This window comes from Oryx dammah, unplaced genomic scaffold (genome assembly GCF_014754425.2).
Source record: "Oryx dammah isolate SB20612 unplaced genomic scaffold, SCBI_Odam_1.1 HiC_scaffold_24, whole genome shotgun sequence".
Taxonomy (NCBI): Eukaryota; Metazoa; Chordata; class Mammalia; order Artiodactyla; family Bovidae; genus Oryx; species Oryx dammah.
This window is the reverse complement of record NW_024070208.1, coordinates 82,538,995-82,561,291: the sequence shown is the minus strand read 5'-3', so window position 1 is coordinate 82,561,291 and position 22,297 is coordinate 82,538,995. Positions and strand designations below refer to the sequence as shown.

General features: G+C 42.7%; 1 protein-coding gene across 1 annotated transcript in view; it reads right to left on the bottom strand.

Moving 5' to 3' along the window:
• Positions 1-1,293: 1,293 nt before the first annotated feature.
• Positions 1,294-22,297, bottom strand: part of MYO16 (myosin XVI) — a 389,767-nt gene continuing 368,763 nt past the window's right edge. The window contains exons 33-34 of the mRNA XM_040267295.1: positions 18,669-18,754; positions 1,294-1,933 (exon numbers count right to left, since the gene is read on the bottom strand). Of these exons, the coding sequence (XP_040123229.1) occupies positions 1,724-1,933; positions 18,669-18,754 (296 nt within the window). The 3' untranslated portion in view covers positions 1,294-1,723. The remainder of the gene's footprint in view (positions 1,934-18,668; positions 18,755-22,297) is intronic.

Genomic DNA, 22,297 nt, shown 5'->3' with positions numbered 1-22,297 from the left:
AAATCCTCCAAACCCATCAGTTCTAGACATGCACGCCTCGCCTCGGCATTCCTTCCAGGAAACACCAGGAAACGCCCAGCCCCCCAGCTTCCCTTCCTCTGCCTCCTGCCCCACCCAGGAGCTTCTCCGCGTGGTCTCCTCCACTCAGTGTGCAATCTGTGAGGACACGCACTGTCTTTCAAGGGAAGGCCTCTCCTGATTTACTTGCCTATTATTATTCCCATATAATCAGCATAGTATGCCTACAACTGAGGTCTGCCTATCTAGTAGTTTTATATGAATAACCATAAAAATCGCTTAAACCAGGGCACTTCTCTGGTGGTCCAGTGGTTAAGGCTTCACCTTCCCACGCAGGGGGTGCTGGTTTGATCTCGGGTTGGGGAGCTAACATTCCATATGCCCTGGGGGCAACACCCCCCCAAAAAACAAACAAACATAAAACAGAAGCAATACTGCAAGAAATTCAATGAAGACTTTTAAACTGTCCACATCAAAAAACCTGTGACACAAACAAACCAAAACTCCATTGATTCTGAAGTTTGCAAGATGCTGTGAGAAGAATGCAGGAAGGGAGGTCTCCTTGCCCCGCCGGTCAGGAAGCAAAAGCAACCGTGGAAAACAGCACATTCAGCACACCGCGGGAGAACAGAGTTGCACCCTTTTATTGGCACAGTAACTTGACAAAGGCTGGTATGAAGAAAAAGTTCCAAGGTGCAAGACACGCCGGGCCCAGGCCAGCAGAAGCGCACGGAGGAGCGAGGCGGGCGCGGCACCGCACGGGCGGGATCTAGCGGGGGTGAGCCGGCAGCGGAGCCCGCAGAGGACCGGAGTCTTGGGCCGCATCACTGCTCAGACCAGCAAATCTCAGCCCGCTTGCCGGTACCGTGGAGACCTGTGAACGGCTGTGTCCCCCGCATACCCCACCAGCCATGATTCTGAAGCCGCACTCATTAAAGGGGGGTGCGTCATTTCCTGTAATCCCTACTGAAGTCAGAGGATGAGATTTCAATAAAGGGCTCACCATCCATGTGCCCGGAACACCGGGCACGGGCAGGAAACGTCTCCTGATCAGTGAAGGAAACAGAAGACATCGGACTTGAGCTGTAAGTCGGCAGAGCTTGCCACGGCGAACCTCAAAAAATGACAGGGTCCCGGGAATTTCAGGTACTTTACATTAAGAAAAAAAAAAAGGTATGTAGAAAAAAACAAGTTCTAGAAATGATTTTTTAAAATCTGTATTTTGAAGGGAGCACCACCCATGGCATAAAATTATAAAATACAGTAACAAACATGTAAATCATTATCAGGATTGTAATTCCCATAAAACACAAACACCTACACAGAAATAAACCCTCTGTCCTGGAGACTGCATGAGAGGCAAACGACTGGAGGACAGCAAACACGCGGTGGGACCGTATGAACACAGGTGTGCGGCGCGCGGCGCCCTCTCCACCAGCCTCCCCTGCGGGCCATGCTGGGCCTGGCCTTCCCCTCACCACCTCGGGGTAGCGCCGCCCGGGGACCACGGAGCCTGGAGACCAGAGTGTATCCCCACAGAATGGGCAAGAGCGTGCACACACACAGAGGGAACCTCGAGCATTTGACCGGGCTGTCTGTGCTTTTGTGTGGCTGTGCAGAGAGCCCCCGGCGTGTGTCGGGGCTGCCTCTGTCCGTGAGCTTGGCACCCTCGGGCGGTCTCACCCCGCGAGTCTGCAGCGGGCCGTCACAGGGTGGAGTCCCAGAACTCGGGGGGCAGCCTGCGGCAGGGGGCCCCCTCGGGCTTCCTGCACGGAGGTGGGGGAGGCGCCCGGGGCTCCCCGGGGGGCAGGATCCGGGGCCAGTCCGCCCGCTCCTCGCAGAGTCTCCGCCTCCAGTCCAGAAGCTCCCGCAGGGCCACGCTCTCGTTCTCCGACAGCCTCAGCTGGTGGATAACCTGGGGGAGGAACGCAGGAAGAAAGCAGCATTGGACACTGCGCAAGAGTGAGGCAGACGGCAGGCTCAGCGTCAGATGCCGGGGCTCCGCTGGCTGGGAAGAGATTTTAGGCAACCCTCGAGACCCTCCCAGCTCTGCTGCCCTGGGAAGTGGCATCCTACGGAGAAGCTGACTTGTAAACAGCAACCCAGCAACCCGGAAGCCAGACAATGCATCACAGGTTCAAATACAGAAAGAAATTCAACATCGGATTCCAGACTCAATACAAATGTCCCTCAAAACTGAAGTGACATAAAAAATGTTTTCAGACAAACAAGAACTAGGAAGTTTCGCTATCACAAATCTTGCCTATTTTGTGAACTTTAACAAAACAAGCAAGATGAAAAAAAATGGAAATTTAAGAGGGAAGTCAGGACCCTGGAATTAAATACATGGGTAAACATAAGTTATGTGTTCAGAATGTTACAGACTTTAAGTTGTATGTAGAACAACATGCCAACGATAGCTGCAAAAGTCAGGAGGGGTCACGTGGAGCTCAGAGGTTCTGAGGTTCTACCAGTATTAGGAAAAAGACAAAATTAAAACAATTTAAGATGAAATTAGGGTTTCCCTGGTGGCTCAGTGGTAAAGAATCCACCTGTAATGCAGGAGATTTCAGGTTTGATCCTTGGGTCAGGAAGATCCCCTGGAGAAGGGCATGGCAACCCACTCCAGTGTTCTTGCCTGGAAAATCCCATGGACAGAGGAGCCTGGCGGGCTACAGTCCATGGGGTCGCAAAAGAGTCGGAACAACAGCAACAACGATGATGAAATAAATCAAGATTCATGCTTTATTTCCTAGTGAATGTACAAAAAGAATAATGATAGACTGTGTAATTAACAAATTAATATGAAATAGTAAATCTCAATTAACCTAAAAGAAAAAGGTGCAATATATATATGAGGAAAATATATATGTGTGTGTATGAATACATATATACCAGAGAAGCTATATATATATCTCAGTGAACGTTATATATATAGGTGAACATATACGTGGATATATAGGTGAATATATATCTAGGTGAACATATATATAAATGAAGGCCAAGTCCTCATGAAACAGGGTAGAGCAGAACAACAGGACCCAAATCTCCACCCAGCAGCTGGCACTGCTCCTCCTCTGCGGCCGGCTGGCGTGTGCTGGGTTTCATGCTGGTGTGACCACACACCCCTCCTCCTATAGAGCACAAAATACCTCCATTCTGTAGCTCATCTCTGTGCGAAACTCTTTTCAGCAGCTTTTCATAATGACCACAAATACAGACGAGCTGGGCAAGGCGTGAGCCTCGGCTTAGACCTTCCTAACAGGGAAGACCGGGAGACCGAGTCACTCCAGACACACCCTGACCTGCAGACGGTGACTTGCAGAAGCTGCTGATCTGAATGAGGCTTGTGGGGAGGGATTTTGACATAAAATATCCTAAATCCCCTGAGTCATTGCTTCACTGCGGGAAAAAAAAAAAGCTCTCTATCCTTTCAAAGCTTCTCAACGTTTACTAAAAATATCTGAATTCCCAAGCACATTATAAAAGGTGAAACCTATATACACAAAGCATTAGAAAGCACTTTCTTAACGAGTATATCAATGTCTTGAATAATGTAGTGGGTACAGAAGAACACCGTCTTTGAATCAACCACCAAGAGCTTTCTATGCTTCCTTGATAAGCAAAAAATCTGACTGACATTTGCAATAATCAACCAATGCTTAGAATAAACCCTCTTATTGAGAGATCCCATGAAACTTGATTCTGTATCACAGAGATTAATAGTCAGTAAAATCTAATAGGTATAGAAAGATAGTTGCCAGAATGGCATAAATGGGATACTAAAATATTAACATTATTGATCTTCATTTAAAAAAAAAACCAACAAATCTTCACAGGTTATATCTTACACGAAGGTTAAAATTCTGTGTAAGGACAAGTGCCAGGTCACTACTTTCAACACACTGAAGTTCAGAGGGCATTTTAAAACGATGACCCGTGAGACAATAAACAGAAGATCAGAAGATGAGGACGGGACGCCCTGTCTAATGATCCTTAACCTGGTTTATTTAGATTTATTAAATGTATCAGACTATGAGGCACAAAGGTTGTATTTGTCACAGTGAAGGAGCTTTAATATTTTAGAGTAGTGAACAAATGCAACTATGAATGTTATTTAAATGGTGGCCAAGCAATACATGAAGAATAAAAAGTATCTACGATGTTATCCAGCATGGTAAAAACATCTAAATCACTTTTATCATTCTTTAAATTTCATGCCCTATTGGTAGTAACAAAAACTCATAACTTCTCTTATCATTATTTGAGATTTCACAAGTAATATTAATGATATAAAGGACAGGTGTGGGCTACTCCAGTGCCCTAAAAATGTAGTGAGTGCCCTGTGAACGTGGGCCGTTATGACTGCGTCATTGCTACTAATAACTGCTTGACTTGAGAAAATCCCTAAACCTGGTTTACGGTTATCCTCGTGACTCAGTCAGATAACGTTACATGAAAACAATTTGTGGCCCAGCTCAAACGGTAAAGAATCTGCCTGTAGTGTAGGGGACCCAGGTACCATTCTTGGGTCAGGAAGATCCCCCGGAGAAGGGCATGGCAACCCACTCCAGTGTTCTTGCCTGGAGAATCCCATGGACAGAGGAGGTTGGCGGGCTTCAGTCCGTGGGCATGCAAAGAGTTGGACATAACTGCGTGATTAACAAGGAGAGCAATACAAAATAGTCTTTTCCTTCCTTGTTCATAAGATCTCAAAATAAGAGTAACACACTGGATTTATAACATAACTGTGACTTATACAGGACTCTAAACTCATACATGAATGATCACATTCTGAAGCCATTTCCCTATGGGCTGGGATCCTCATCCTTGAACAAAATCTTTTCGTTTCAGCAGGTTTTTAAGTGGAAGATTTCTTCACTGAAACAAATCCTTAGAAAATAGTGACACTAATAACTTTATACGGGGAACAGACGGTTGCTAGACTTAACGTGGTGATCCTTTCATAATATATGCAAATAGCAAATAATTACACCTGACATTAACATAGTATAGTAAGTCAACTGCATTTCAGTTAAAGCCAAAAAAAAAAAAATACCACTGGGAGAAACTGGGCTCTCTCTAGTCTTTCTGACAACTGCATGTGAATCTAAAATTCCCAACTAAAATTTCAACAGGAAAAAAAAAAAGAAAATAGTGCTAACAGACACTGGTGACTAGGACCTGGACAATTTGGTATAGGGGGTTAAAAATAATGTTTTCTTCCCATTTTTGAGAAAATCTTGCTGATTAGGTATTTAAAAGTTTAAGACGTGAATCTAGACTCAACCCCCCCCACCCCCAACCCCAGAATTATAAACTGTTTTGTGTCTTCTAATGTCTTCCCTGGTGGCTCAGTGGTTAAGAATCTGCCCGCCAACGCAGGAGACAAGGCTTTGATCCCTGGGTCAGGAAGATCCCCTGGACAAGGAGATGGCAACCCTCTTCAGTACTCTTGCTTGGGAAATCCCACGGACAGAGGAGCCGGCGGGCTACAGTCCATGGGGTCACAAAAGAGTCGGACACGACCGAGCGACTTAAACAAACAACAGAAACAAGCCTATGTTTGTGTGTTTCTGTGCACACAGTGGTGTCTGACTCTTTGCGACCCCATGGACTGTAGCCCATAAGGCTGCTCTATCCATGAAAGTTTCTAAGCAAGAATACTGCAGCGGGTCGCCATTTCCTTCTGCAGTGGGTTCTACACCCAGCAATCGAACCCGTGTCTCTTGGGTCTCCTCCATTGTCAGGCGGGTTCATTACCAGCTGAGCCATCAGCGAAGCAACAAAGAACGTATCAGTTCAGTTAGCTCAGCTGCTCAGTCGTGTCCGATTCTTTGCGACCCCATGGACCACAGCATGCCAGGCCTCCCTGTCCATCACTAACTCCTGGAGCCTACTCAAACTCATACCCATTGAGTTGGTGATGCCATCCAACCATCTCATCCTCTGTTGTCCCCTTCTCCTCCTGCCTTCAATCTTTACCAGCATCAGGGTCTTTTCCAAGGAGTCAGTTCTTCATATCAGGTGGCCAAAGTACTGGAGTTTCAGCTTTGGCATCATTCCTTCCAATGAATATTCCAGACTGATTTCCTTTAGGATGGACTGGTTGGATCTCCTTGCAGTCCAAGGGGCTCTCAAGAATCTTCTCCAACACCACAATTCAAAAGCATCAATTCCTGAGCCCTCAGCTTTCTTCATAGTCCAGCTCTCACATCCATACATGATTACTAGAAAAACCATAGCCTTAACAAGATGGACCTTTGTTGGCAAAGTAATGTCTCTGCTTTTGAATATGCTATCTAGGTTGGTCATAACTTTCCTTCCAAGGAGTAAGCATCTTTTAATTTCATGGCTGCAGTCACCATCTGCAGCAATTTTGGAGCCCCCCAAAATAAAGTCTGACACTGTTTCCAATGTTTCCCCATCTATTTACCATGAAGTGATGGGACCAAGATGCCATGATTTAGTTTCCTAAATGTTGAGCTATAAAGCCAACGTTTTCACTCTCCTCTTTCACTTTCATTAAGAGGCTCTTCTGGAGAAGGCAATGGCACCCCACTCCAGTACTCTTGCCTGGAAAATCCCATGGACAGAGGAGCCTGAAAGGCTGAAGTCCATGGGGTCGCTGAGGGTCGGACACGACTCAGTGACTTCACTTTCACTTTTCACTTTCATGCATTGGAGAAGGAAATAGAAACCCACTTCAGTGTTCTTGCCTGGAGTTCTTCTTTGCTTTCTATCATAAGGATGGTGTCATCTGCATATCTGAGGTTATTGATATTTCTCCTGGCAATCTTGATTCCAGCTTGTGCTTCATCCAGTCCAGTGTTTCTCATGATGTACTCTGCATAGAAGTTAAATAAGCAGGGTGACAATATACATCCTTGACGTACTCCTTTTTCTATTTGGAACCAGTCTGTTGTTCCATATCCAGTTCTAACTGTTGCTTCCTGACCTGCATACAGATTTCTCAAGACACAGGTCAGGTGGTCTGGTATTCCCATCTCTTTCAGAATTTTCCACAGTTTGTCATGATCCACACAGTCAAAAACTTTGGCATAGTCAATAAAGCAGAAATAGATGGTTTTCTAGAATTCTCTTTTCTCGATGATTCAACAGATGTTGGCAATTTGATCTCTGGTTCCCCTGCCTTTTCTAAATCCAGCTTGAATATCTGGAAGTTCACAGTTCACATATTGTTGAAGTCTGACTTGGAGAATTTTGAGCATTACTTTACTAGCGTGTGGGATGAGTTCAACTGTGCAGTAGTTTGAGCATTCTTTGGCATTGCCTTTCTTTGGGATTGGAATGAAAACTGACCTTTTCCAGTCCTGTGGCCACTGCTGAATTTTCCAAATTTGCGGGCATATTGAGTGCAGCACTTTCACAGCATCATCTTTTAGGATTTGAAATAGCTCAACTGGAATTCCATCATCTCCACTAGCTTTGTTCATAGTGATGCTTCCTGAGGCCCAGTTGACTTCACACTCCAGGATGTCTGGCTCTAGGTGAGTGATCACACCATCATGATTATCTGGGTCGTGAAGATCTTTTTTGTACAGTTCTTCTGTGTATTCTTGCCACTTCTTCTTAAAATCTTCTGCTTCTGTTAGGTCCATACCATTTCTGTCCTTTATTGTGCCCATTTTTGTATAGGAGATACAAATTAGATATGCAGATGGAATGTAAGTGATATAAAGACTGACTTCTTGCAAGTTTTTGCATCCCTAAGTAGGAGATTTATAATTTGTTCACTTACTGTCAGGGGTTAAAAAACCCACAAAATCTCTCACAACCCAGAGGGAAACAGAACATGATGTAAAGGCTTAATGAGGTTTATTACATATATATCTACTTACTAACTTTTAACGGTTTTCTATTGTATCATTAACAGAGTCCTATGAAATGAACTAATTACAAAATGAGATTCAAATTTTCTTCACTTCCTGTGGCTATGCATTTTTATGAATAATATTAATAAATGTAAATGAATAATTTGCTGCTGATTTTTACCTAAAGTCTTCCCCTTCTAGGATAAAAATAACCTTTGTTAAATAATTCATATGTAAAATCATGTTGCTATTCATTTGTCACAGAATTGATTTTCCTATTGACTGTTCACCCAAAGGTGAAAAGAGGCATTTACTGACATTTATGGAAATTAAGAGAAGGAAGCGGCTTGGCTGACTGAATACCGAATATTAGCGTTTCAAATGCAAATCCCATTTCCACTCATGCTAACAAGATGTTGGAGGAAAAAAAACAATACAGAATGAAATTCAAAAATCAGTTTGTAAAACAAAAGTTCACCTAAATAGACCCCAATGATACGGCTTAAAATGAAATGCCCTTTAAAAAGTCTTTGATTAAAGGGGTGTATATCTCAGTACATTCTTAAAAAATTAAAAAAAAAAAAGATCTGAAATCAAAACAGCATTTCTCCTTTAGGCAGAAAAAGAGTTGATCCTTCTTAATTCAGAAATAGTCATTTATACAGCAATCCAATTAAGTTCATTCTTGCTATCTTGTTTCCTGTTTTTGCCTAAGGGTTAAAAAAGGGAAAACAGCTCTTCAAAGGAAAAAATTCTATTGGAAATAAGAGTGTGTCTGGACAACAGGCAGTGAGGAACAGAGGATTTTAACTTTTTACCTTAGCTGTGCATGTTGACTTCTTAAAAAAAGTAACCACTCTCCTTTACTTTTATAATGAGTAGTATATTGGAGCACACTTAATCTAATTTAAACAGACATTTATTTGCACTTTGCAGCTGATTTTAAGTTCATAGCTTAGAATAAAGATGGACTCTGATGTTTTGCTCCTACTGATGGAAAGTCATGAAATAGAAATTTATGACTATACATCTCATGATATAATTAATCTGTGACATTTCAGAATACGGATTTTGTATGAGCTCTAGTCTCTTACCTCAGTTCATTGAAAAAACATGGCAGCACCAGTATAACTGACTAGAAGATTGTAGCAAAAATTAATAACATATATTTAGTGCACATTTACAGTAATGACATATAGTAATGGGTTCAAGTACTGAGAATATATGGAAAACCATAAATCCATGTTATTGGAAGCATAAAAAGTAAGAGTGCTACAATTCCTTTAAAAATATTTTTCCTGGGATTATATGGGAGGCTCACTGCAAGGACCAGGAGGTATTATAAGGACAAACAATCTACTGGATTTTCTCTCTCCAAAGGACGTCTGTTTATATACTTGGCGTGTTCAAAAATCTTCAAAGCCACTGCCTTTCCCTAGCCTAAACAGCCCAGTGCACCTACCTTAGCATGTTACAGAAAGCCCTGTATTTCCTGACCACACTAATCACTCCAGCTTTATCATCACTCATCTTCACATAGACTCTGTGCCAGTCTAATCAGAGGGACCCGTCCGATTGCAGAACATGCTCTGTAACCTGACGTATCTTCTCTGTAACAGCCCCAGTCTGTACACCCAGATATAGAAAGCTCTGCAGTTCTCAAAAGCCCATTCCAAACATCAACTTTGTGATCTTGTTTTATATTCTTTTTTTAACTTTTAAAAATTAAAAAAAAATAAATTGGAATATTTACAATGTTGTTTACAATGTTTCTGCTATGCCACCATGTGAATCGTCTGTATGTAGACGCAGAGCCCATTCCCCTTGAGACTTCCTCCCTCCTCCCCATCCCACCACTCTCAGTCACCACAGAGTCACATGGTATCCTAGTAAAAACTCTCATAACCATGTGACATAAGCAGGTTAAGGATTGTTAGCCCTCTTTTCATAGATGTTGAAATTCATCTTTAAAGCCCAAACTCACTTCGCCAGTCAGTGGTAGAATCTGGATTCGAATTCAAGTACATGGAGTTTAGTCAACCTTCTTAATCACGCTGACTTCCAAGTTTTTCCTGTCTGCAATGCACATGTTTTCAACAGTTACGAGACAGAAAGTGCTGTGATGGGTTTACAGGACTTAGAAGCACACAATATGGCCAGCCCCCTCAGGAGGTTTTCATTCAAAGTGATTGATAAGATGTAAAACTCAGAGAGTGAGATGAACAGACATGCCTAAACAGGACATCAACGCAAAAACGTCATGAGGAAGCACAGCATTAATTGGCCAATAAATTGCAGATACAGTGACTATGGTTGCAAGACAGCAGAGCCGTGACTCAATTCAAGGCAGCATGGCCAAAAAATTCCTACTGCGCTGCAGGATTTGTTTTGAAATGAAAGGATGAGTCAGACACTAAAAGAAGAAAGGCTACTTGAGTCAAGTGAATCAGGAACCCTGTCCATCCTTTTGTTCACATCTACACTGACAGTGACCCCAAATCACAGGAGACGGTGAAGCAGTCTGCCATGTGGTATGCAGTTTGAGACTTAGCTCCAAGCTAGCAGTGGAGAGGGAAGTTAGAAAGGAGACAAGATGCCGGTGTGAAAGTAAGCAAAGCAAAGGTCTCAACCGCAGCAGCCTCCAGACGATGAGGGTTCACGTCCAAGGACACTCACCCCCACTGTCCAAATAGCCAGCATCTGCACTTGCATTAGTTTGTAGGGCACAGCTTACCTGTTAAGTTATTCGTTTCTCAAAATATTTTTTTCTGGAAACAATTACCATCTGTGTTTCATGATATTAAATATAATTAAATAACAGTGAGAAAAACCACTTCATGAAACTGAATGCTAATAAAACCTTTAGCCCAATTCAAATAGGTTTTTAAAATCAACTATAATTAGCTAAAGGGCATAGTTTAGCCACTCCATGGACCGTGAACTTACTGCACGGGGGACTCATCTCTGTCCTCAACCTCGAGTCTCCCTCCCAAGTCTAGCTACCCACCAGAGCCACCCACTTGAGAATGAGAGATAAGACAGGCAACTCTTTCTAATCATGAAATGCACAAATAGGTCCTGAAAGTGTTAGACCATTTCTCCAGGGCGCCCAGTGTATTACAGGGGGCTGATTTTGTCCCTGATTAAAATCAAGTCTATTGATTTTGAGGAATTTCTAAGTGACCAGTTGCTAAGAACGGCAAGCTTCTCTTTTACATATGTATGACTTGGTGGGGGCACTAGAAACTCCAGTACTTTGGCCACCTCATGCGAAGAGTTGACTCATTGGAAAAGATTCTGATGCTGGGAGGAATTGGGGGCAGATGGAGAAGGGGATGACAGAGGATGAAATGGCTGGATGGCATCACCGACTCGATGGACATGAGTTTGGATGAACTCCGGGAGTTGGTGATGGACAGGGAGGCCTGGCGTGCTGCGGTTCATGGGGTCGCAAAGAGTCGGACACGACTGAATGACTGAACTGAACTAAATTAAGTTCCACTACTGAGCAACTTCACTTTCACTTTTTGCTTTTATGCATTGGAGAAGGAAATGGCAACCCACTCCAGTGTTCTTGCCTGGAGAATCCCAGGGACGGGGGAGCCTGGTGGGCTGCCGTCTATGGGGTCGCACAGAGTCAGACACGACTGACGTGACTGAGCAGCAGCAGTATAAATAATTCTCAGTAGCAACATGTAAAACATTAGGCCAAATAAATGATAAAAGGTATCCATCTGACGTTTGACAGAAAACAACAGAATTCTGTAAAGCAATTATCCTTCAACTGAAAAAAATAATTTTTTTAAAAAAGGTATCAATGTCTTTTACTCAAGCTGCAATCTGTAACAGGCAAACCACAAATAGGAATGGGCTGACCCCAAAGAAGTATATTGCTCATGTTACGGCTGAAATGGGTATTTCTGCTCAGTAGATGACCTTCTACATTGTTTTGACTGTACTATGCATCTTCCAGGGTCTTGGAATATTGTGCAGCCAGCTTTTGGATGGGGAGAGGAAACAGAACCCTGATAGCTGAAGGGAGGTTTGCAGGGGTCATGCCTGGACAGATTGCATATCACCGTGGCTCCCTTCCCATTGGCTAGAACTCAGTCACATGACAGCTCCCAACCACAAGGATGCTGGGAAATGTAGTCTAGCCAGGTGCCTCAAAAGAAATGGATTAGGTGGGCATTAGGTCTGCCAGGGTGCAATGTCTGGGGTAAGTGACAGCATCTTTAAGATAGAATCATGGCAAACCATTGGGTACAGATGCTAGAGAAAATAGGGAAAGGAAACCAGATGTCAGGAAGCATTAGGAAGAAAAAGAGACAAGATTTTGCCAAAGTTGGCAACATAAGAGAGCAAATCTCTTTAATTGAGACTTCCTTCCCAAAATAGATAATAAAAATCACCTGCAAGTGTATAAAATTAATTTAAATCCACTAGGGCTTCAAAATTTAGCTTTTTATATCATTGACTTTATGACACTTCTTCCCAATATCATAGTTCATCTGTTTTAGAACCTATTTCTGGCAGAGTCAGAAATACGAAATGACAGTTTCAAATAATAGTGTAATCAAAGAGATCAGCGAAGAATCAGGCCCTGGAGGTCTTCTAAGGTCATAAAATAAATTCCGTCACTGATGTCGCTGATTATGTTTTATCACCATGGAAAACTTTCTATTCCTTTAGCCTAAATTTTTCTTTCAAAGTTGTCAGATCCCATTAACATACAGAGTATCAATAACCTCAGATACGCAAAAGACACCACCCTATGGCAGAAAGCATAAAAGAACTAAAGAGCCTCTTGATGAAAGTGAAAGAGGACAGTGAAAAAGTTGCCTTAAAGCTCAACATTCAGAAAATGTTGATCATGGCAATGTAAGATCATGGCATCTGGTCCCATCACTTCACGGCAAATAAATGGGGAAACAATGGAAATAGTGAGAGACTTTATTTGGGGGGCTCCAAAATCACTGCATATGGTGATTGTGGCCATGAAATTAAAAGATGTGTGCTCCTTGGAAGAAAAGCTATGACTAAGCTAGACAGCATATTAAAAAGCAGAGACGTTATTTGCCAACAAAGGTCCGTCTAGTCAAAGCTATGCTTTTTCCAGTAGTCATGTATGGATGTGAGAGTTGGACTATAAAGAAAGCTGAGCACCGAAGAATTGATGCTTTTGAACTGTGTTGTTGAAGACTCCTGAGAGTCTCCTGGACTGCAAGGAGGTCCAGCCAGTCCATCCTAAAGGAGATCAGTCCCGAATATTAATTGGAAGGACTGGTGCTGAAGCTAAAACTCCAATATTTTGGCCATCTGATGTGAAGAACTGACTCGTTGGAAAAGACCCTGATGCTGGGAAAGATTGAAGGCAGGAGAAGGGGACAACAGAGGATGAGATGGTTGGATGGCATCACTGACTCGATGGACACGAGTTTGAGCCAGCTCCGGGAGTTGGTGATGGACAGGGAGGCCTGGCGTGCTGCAGTCTGTGGGTTCAAAAATGTCAGACACAACTGAGCGACTGAACTGAACTGACTGAACAATTAACAAGTCAGAACGTCTGGGGCCCCGGTTCCCAGGTGTCAATATTCCAGTTCTCTGTTATCTTGGGAGGAGTAGAATTATTTGTCTTATATTTTCCACTTATAGAAAAGGCAAATACTTGCCTTTTACTTATTTTCTGAACAGACCAAGGTTTCCAAAGCTGGTTAATTGTTTTAAAGAAAGACAATGCAATACGATCATAACTGGTATTTTACATTTAGCCTCTTGCTAGAGTATATAACTTAACAGCTCCCCTTTTCTAGCACTAACATGTAACTCATGGTAATTTCTATTGCTCTTCATTAAAACATCCAGTAATATGTAGATTTATTCCCTTCCAGCCTCGCTGACCATCTCAAGGTCCAGGCTGGCTGTACACAGGGTCTCTGCTCCTTCCCACCTGAAGGGCTACCCTGACCCCAGCCTGGCTGACACTCTTGACTTTTTACCTTATCTTTGCTCAGCAAGGTTTTTGTTTTGTCATCTGATTTAAAATTGCAACCTAACCCAACCTTCTTCCACACCACTCTTGTCACTCCCAGCCCTGCTTATCCTGGCTTCTTTCTTTTCTTAAAAAAAAAAAAAAATTGAAGGAATGAGAAATCAGAATCATGACTATGTTTTTATTTTTTGGCCATGCCACACGTGGGATATTAGTTCCCTGACGAGGGATCAAAGCCATACCCCCTGCAGTGGAAGAAGAGTCTCAACTCCTCGACCAACAGGGAAGTCCCATGACCAAGTGTTTAAAAAGGAAAAAGGTGACCTGCAGAGACATCGTGAGATCCTTCTTTTAAAAACACAGTCATCAAGCGTACTTCAATAGTTCGGTACAGTCGCTCAGTCGTGTCCGACTCTTTGCGACCCCACGGACTGCAGCAGGCCAGGCCTCCCTGTCCATCACCAACTCCCTCTGGAGCGGTAAAACGTACAAAAGCACAGTCACAATTCTGCTCTCTCATCCTTTTCATACTTCTTAAAACTGAATTTTCCTCTTTGATGACAGTCAGTGTCTTCACCGGAAAAAAAACATCACGCATTGACACACCTAGGACACACATACGGTACAATTCTATGAAGGAAACATACAAAATATGGGATTTATTTTCGTTACTTTCCAAGTTTCTATATATCTCTACAGGACCTGTCCCTTCTGTTGAAAGCGCTGCCGTTTAACTTCTACCATCCAATTAATTTACTGCCTTCATTTCTCGCACATAATGAGGAAGTCATGAGGTGTGCATGCAGATTTCCAGAAACCTCAGCCGTGTGGAAGCACACTCTATGCTAGGTCTCCCGTGGTGAGTGGCTAATCAGTGAGATACATATGATTCCTTTTGAAATGGTTGCCTAATTTCTAATTCCCAGCATGTGTTTTAGAATCACGCCTTAACAATTAAACGAAAGGTGCCTACATTTTGCTGTCTTATCTAACACACTCTTTTTTTTCCCTGCCACAATACATTTCAAGCAGTCCGTGTGACAAATAAAATGGATAAAGAAAGAAGGCATTGGGCTTATTGAGTGGTCTGCAGCTCTTCATTTCTTTGATATGTGACATTACAAAAAGGTTCCTTTGATGGTTCAGTAAAACAAACCACATAACAATTTGTTTCTTGATGTGGATCAATTGCATATTGATTCTGTTCGGGCTTTCATTGGAGGCTGTGTCGAGAGGCAGTAGATATTTATTAAGCTCTCAGGCACTGGATGGTCACTATTTTATCAGAAACCATCTACAGTTTCTTACAGTGAATATCTGAATACATCAGATAGTAAGAACAACTTTTACTGCTCTTTATAAAAGCTAAAGGATATAACAGAAGGCTTGGCAAGAAACACGATAAATGAAATGAAAATTAAAGATTGTAAGCCACGCTGTATCACTGTGAGGGAAGGAAAGAGATGGGCTAGGAGTGTGGGGTTAGAAGATGAAAACCATCATATAAAGAACAGGTAAAAAACAAAGTCCTACTGGCTAGTACAGGGAACCATATCCCATCTCCTGGGATAAACCATAATGGAAAAGAAAATGTCAAAAAGAATGTATGTATGTGTATAACTGAATCACTTTTATGCACAGCAGAAATTAGCACAGCATTGGAAATCAACTATACTTCAATTTAAACAAAATAGAGAATAGAAAAATAAAACCAAAAAAAAAACCTTGTGGCTCTAAAGTAAATTTTATAGATGATGAGAACAAAATCAAATTTGTGTGCCAGTCAAAATTCTTCTTTGTAAGCAACAGAAACTAACTCTCACAGGCAGAAGCATTACTGGAAAGCAAAAAACTGGGCATGAATTTAAGAAGGGCAGGTTTGGCACGTGGGCTGGACCCAGGGCGACTGCAGTGGCTTGTGGTCACAGACACGGGCTAACATCTGTGGCCCCTGGAGGGAGCCACCACCCCCAGGTGGCCCCCCAGGGGTGACATCTATTCTCACCCCTTCCGTTGTATGTCTGTTAACTCATAATCCACGGTGGACAGGCTGAGCACGTGTCACAAGCATCTGTCTAGTTCTCCAAGGAGGGGAAGAAGGTGAAATCTCTTCCCTTAAATTTTCATTGTGGTCGGTGAGAAATTTAAATATGTGGCTAGCAGCTAAAAACACAACCAGAGACATCCACTACAGCTATTTAAGACTTTTACCTTGACCCCAACTTTTTTTGGTTTGATCTCGACCCAAGTCTTTTGGAAGACTTTGCCTTCCAAAATTTATGTAAAAGCTAGATGACGTCCCCATCGCTTTTAGTGAGTTATGACAAGTTTCTTCTCAGAAACAAGACAGAGGATCTTGACATCCATTCAAACCCTGGACTCTGCATTTTCCCTATGATCTCTGGCAAATTACTAAATCTATTTCTTGATTTCTTTATCTACAGTAATGCCCAGACATTTTATCTTCCTTAAAGGGATTTCATTAAAATCACTGATGACGTTAATTAAAATACAGACATCCTCAAAGAGGAATTCAATTTTTAGTCAGCATTTAATTTTATTGCTGCATGCCCAGTCAATTCAAGGCAGATTTCATAGAATTCTTACTTAATTGCTTTACTAGAAAACTTAGAATGCGAGATGCCTGATGTGTTTATATTTCCTCTATAAACGTCACCCAAGCGGCATTTATGCTGGGAGATGTGTGGTCGTTCAAGGCAGAGGTCCACCTAACCGTGATGTGTCCTGCCAAGAGAAAGCCTGCACCAGGCATGCAAGAAAATGAGCCTGGTTTTCCATTTCCTCGGGGGGGGGAAAAAAAAAAGCACTATGAGATAACTGGGGGTTGCCTGCCTTTGAAAATAAGTTCTCTGTGAAAGCTGGGAATGAAAAATTATTCCCAGGACTTCCTTGAGGGTCCAGTGGGTAAGGCGTTGCCTTCCAATGGAGCGGGTTCAGTCCTTGGCTGGGGAGCTAAATCCTACATGCTTTGCGGCCAAAAAAAACACAGAATCTGAACACGTGTACACTCATGGTGGATTCATGTTGATGTATGGCAAAACCAATACAATATTGTAAAGTAATTAGCCTCCAATTAAAATAAATAAATTTAAATTAAAAAAACAAATCAAACAACAAAAACAAACCCACATAAAACAGAAGCAGTATTATAACAAATTCAATAAAGAGTTAAAAAATGACCCACATCAAAAAAACTCTAAAAAAAGACAAAACAGAAAATTAGTCCTGGTGACCGCTCCCATCTCTCTTGACATCTTAACCAAATCAATGGAAAACCAGAGGGAAGCTGCCAAGATGCCTGTTAACGCACCTTTTTTTCCAGATGAACCCTCTTCTCTGTGACCCACGGCACAGCGGAAACCCTGGGAAGGGTTTCCTATTGCTGTGCTCTAGTGTATAGGAGTAGACCCTTTGACAAAAATCAAGCCGATGTTCCGTTCTTTACAAGCAGGTCCCCCGTGACTTACCGTAGATAAAGCATCTGTAATGTTTACAAGGTAAAATAAGTGCATCTCTGAGGAACAGAGGAGAGATTAGGACAATCTATTATTGCAAGCAATCAGCATTTTTTTTCTATTTCAATGCCTATATATCAGCGTAAGTGATTTCAGCATATTGCCTACTGTAAGATTTATTTTTAAGATTAAAATTATTGATTTTTCTCACTACCTCATCAGTGTTATTTAGAAAAATCTCAGTTGATAATATAACTGTGCCTTTATAATGTCAAATATTCTGATGGAATCTGGATCCTTAGCTGGATAGCTGGTTTCATGGAAACATCTAGATACTTGACTTTAGATAACTTTAACGTAGATATCTGACATAGCAAAAGGTGCACTGCAACTTCATACAAGATAATCTTGTTGCTAAAGCAATAATCTTTAATATATCAACAGTAAAATCTTTAATAATACATTTTTGGTTGTGTACCACCTTCAAAGCAAAGTCTTTTAAAGACTTTATTTTAAAATTGAACATAAAAGCACACTAAACTATTGATATAAATCCTTTTCCTTTCTACAAATGCTAGAGTTTATTTTTAAGTGATAATCCTCTTTATTTTGGTGAACTTTTTGAGGCCAAACACATTATGAATACATGTGAATTCAATGAAGCATATCAAAACAGTTTTGTGAGCTATAGACTCATTTTGATTTTGCAGTGTCCTGAGGATGTGATAGTTGTAGGTGCCTTTGGATTATGTGGGATTTGAGGTGCTAACAGAGATAATGGCCATAAAACCACATGGGCTTCAAGCATTTCATGTCCATGATGTCACTTAAAGCCTTCTTACTTCAGCTGAGGCCAAATGCAGGGAATCTTACGACCCTTCAGTGACTGCAGGGTTCTCCTCTCCTGACGTGACTCCATAATGCCACGGATAAAGTATGTCTATAATGCTTCATTTAAGACCATTTGTTAAGTTTTATGCGTTCTGGACATTCTTCTTTTAAATGCTATTCACTCAGTCATGTCCGACTCTTTGCGACCCCATGGACTATACCCCAGGCTCCTCTGTCCATGGGATTTTCCAGACAAGAATACTGGGTCTTCCTGACCCAGGGATCGAACCTGGGTCTCCCACACTACAGGCGGATTCTTTACTGCCCGAGCATCAGGAAAGGAGCAGAAAATAAACAGAAGTCAGCCAATACAAAAGGAGAGAGAATGTTGAGAAGAAACTTAAGGCAGAGTTGGAAAAAACTGTGTTCCCTAGTGCAGCGGGACTAGGGACTTCTTGTCTTTTAGCTCCAGTTATCACAGCAAAGGTGAGCGTCAAAACATCGAGGGGTCCTTACCTGAGTGGTGTGACTCTCTCTGTGTCTCTGAAAGGAGGAGGCTCCGCCCCCAGACAGCCTGGAGAATCCGTCTTCTTCAGGTAAACCTACAAGGGCAACAGAGCGTAGTCATTAAGTTGCATGTCCTTTTCTCGAATAAAGTAAGTCAGGAACGTATTGGAAAAACGGAAAGAGTGACATTTCACAGACTGTAATGAAGGTCAGTGAACATTCGATGAATAACAAAGTTCTCAAAGCAGCTTGGGAATACAGGCATTGCTGGAGGTTTAGCTAAGCAAAGAGGAAGTGTACTGGCCAAAAAAAAAAAAAGATAATGATAGAGAAGGAAAAATGTCATAATAGCAGAGAAGTGAGCAAAGAAGGACTGAAGGGGAGAAGGGAAACTTTTCTAGAGGCTGAAAATAAGTCTGATGAAACACTGATGGGGGAAAAAGAGAAGCTTGTGGACAATGAGGGTAAATGGGTTCCTGGGGTTGCAATTTGTTTCCCATTTGTGGGGTCAGGGCAGTTTAAAAGGGGGGGGAACTAAAAACAAAACACAAAAAAACAGGGGAAGGATGGGTGGAAATCTAAGATGAGACACAGGCTGGCATTTCCAGGGAGCTAGATGAGCAGCAGCCAGGAATGACATGTATGACCAGGTAGTGGGGTAAAGCTAAGAGCTTGGGCTTCATGTGAAGGAGGGGTAGCAAAAGTGTGAAGGGGACACGGGGCCCATGACAAGCGAGGTTAACGTCTGTTTCTAGAGAATTCAGTTCACTGGACTTCTTACAGAGACTGGGGACCTGGGCAAGGAGAAGAGGGCCGTGACCCACTTTTTAAAACTGAATTATCAGCTGGAAGATGGCTCCCAGAATCCGGATGGAAACTCAGCTCAGTGAGGATCCAAATTCAGAACCAAGTCAACAGCAAGACCCGCTTGACACAGGGCCAGGCGAAGAAAGTCCGGGAGTATCAGGATACCGACCGTCTGGGTCACAGCGCTGGGAGATGGGATCAAGAGCCAAGAGAAGTCCTACATCTGAGGATCTCAAGTCTTAACGGTAATGATTCTTAAGAAATGGAATCCAGAAAGAAGGTACTGACAATCCTTCGTGCATGGCAGCAAAGGAGACGTCAAGAACAGCCTTCCCGGACTCAGCAGGAGAAGGGGAGGGCGGGACGACTGGAGAGACCAGAACTGAAACATGTATATCACCATCTGTAAAACAGCTGACCAGTATGAGTTTGATGCAGGAAGCAGGGCACCCAAAGCCGCTGCTCCATGACAACCTGGAGGGGTGGGGCGGGGAGGGAGGGGGCAGGGGGCTCAGGATTGGAGGGGGGACACATATACCCAAGGCTGATTCATGCTGACGTATGGCAAAAACCACCACGATGCTGCAAAGTAACTGTCCTCCAATTAAAGTCAGTTAATAAATCTTAAGAAAGGACACAAGAGGATGGCTTACAGGTTATGTGGCGCATGGGCGGTGTTGACTGGATCTGGAGAAAGCAAGCATTCACTCTGGTTGGAGGAAATGAAGGAAGAGGGATGGCGGAGAGGCCACGGGCTGAGAACCTTCCGGGAGGGGGTGGATTTTGAAAGGTGGGGATGGGCTAAGGCCGCAGAACAGGAGGGGATTCCACATCCTGGGGGTGTGGCCTGCAAGACGGCCAGGGCGGGGGGCGTGGCCTGGGAGTTAAAGGCCCGCCCATCGGTCATTTTCAACCCAACTCCTCAACTACAGCGGGGAAAACGGAATGAAATTAAGTCCCAACTAGAAGTTACTTAATATGACTTCAAAATAGCTTCAGATGGAAAGCAGGCGTGGGGCAGGGCTCTCCGAATGCCCGAGGAGCCTGCTTCCCTTACAAAACGACCTTCTGCTGCTCAGAACAGATAATTGCACAATATTCCAGGTTGTCAAGTGAAGGCTTGCTTCCCTGGGCAGGTAGGCTCTGAATCAGAAAGCAGCATGAGTTCCAAAGAATCTACACAATTCTCACAAACAAGGTGATGTTGTAAAACCTGCAGTCGAGTATATCCCACAGTTCCCAAGCAAAGGCTCCATTCCCAGTGGTCTGCATGCATTCTTGAGTATAAGAGAAAAAGCCTTTCTCCAAGGTTCCCAGAGCAGCGTGGTGGGGCCCTACTACGGCACCGGGTTCACTGTGGCCTTAGAGTCTATGCAAAGATTGCAGGGCTTCCGGTCTTGTAAGTGGTCTCACCCAGTACTGTATTGTCATAGATTATCCTTACAATGTGCTGAGGATAAACGGCACAGATTTGAAAAGGCAAATCTTCTGAGAGTGGTAAATGAAAAACCAAATGTAAGGACTCTGTTCTTTTAATTGCCATTTTTTCCCCCGATGCCCAATGATAAAATACGTAGTCATTCAAGCAGCAGAAAGTGGCCTATATCGAATTTGTTAGGTCTGTCCCCACAAAATAAACATCTTGAGATTCACAATATTTTGTTTGATATAATGACAACGTTCTAGCACTAAAAACTGTTCTCTAATCTAATGATAAATAACCACAAGTCCAGGGAATAATTAAGTATACGAGAAAAGATCTAAGCCTGTGTTCACATCAGTAAAAGATGGCAATTAAAGTAAGTGATAGCTATAATTACCCACACATAACTATATTTCAGCAAATGAACAAACAGATCATTATTGCTGGGTAGCAGAGGTAGCGTGCAGATACTGGCATTCAAGAGAAACTGTTTCCTCGAAAATAACACGATTTCTGATTCAATTAAAATTTCAAGTTATTTTAAGCATTTATTCCCATCTTGTGACTTTACTCAGAAAGCATATTGACTATATGCTGTTGATTCTGAATGAATACCACTAACCGATTTGGGTTATAATGACCACATGTGTATCATACTTTGTATATATGTAACATACTTAGGCCACCTGATGCAAAGAGTTGACTCACTGGAAAAGACCCGGATGCTGGGAAAGATTGAGGGCAGGAGGAAAGGGGACGACAGAGGGCGAGATGGTTGGATGGCATCACCGACTCAATGGAGCTGGGTTTGAGTAAGCTCCAGGAGTTGGTGATGGACAGGGAGGCCTGGCGTGCTGCAGTCCATGGGGTCGCAAAGAGTCGGACATGACTGAGTGACTGAACAACGGTGTATCACGTGCTGTACATGTATAATATTCAGTCAGCTTTTATCATACTGACTAGGAGGGATTTTCTGACTCTGGCCTTGGCACAGGACTTACGGGTTCCTATGAAATACGCAATGCTGTTCCAATCAGTGAAGGCTGGTACTGCATCGCCAGAGTCTTGAGCCAGCTATTTTCATAGTCATGGGAAGGTTTCATGGTGTCAACACAAGTAGGTCAACATAAACACGTCAAGTTGCTTTGAAAGGCTGAAAGCCTAGCTGAAATAACTTTTCTTTTGTGCACATAGCTCTTGAGATTTTCAAGTGATCTTCTACGAATTGCAATACAGACCTGGCATTATTTTAAATTCTATTCTCTGTCAGCATTTAAGGCGTAACATATAAATCTGTGTTCCAGGGTTTGAACATACACTATCAGTCACATACTGAAGTTTAGAAGCCCAATATTCCCAAATATTTAATTTTATATGATTAATTTCAGGCAACATATCCCACAAAAAT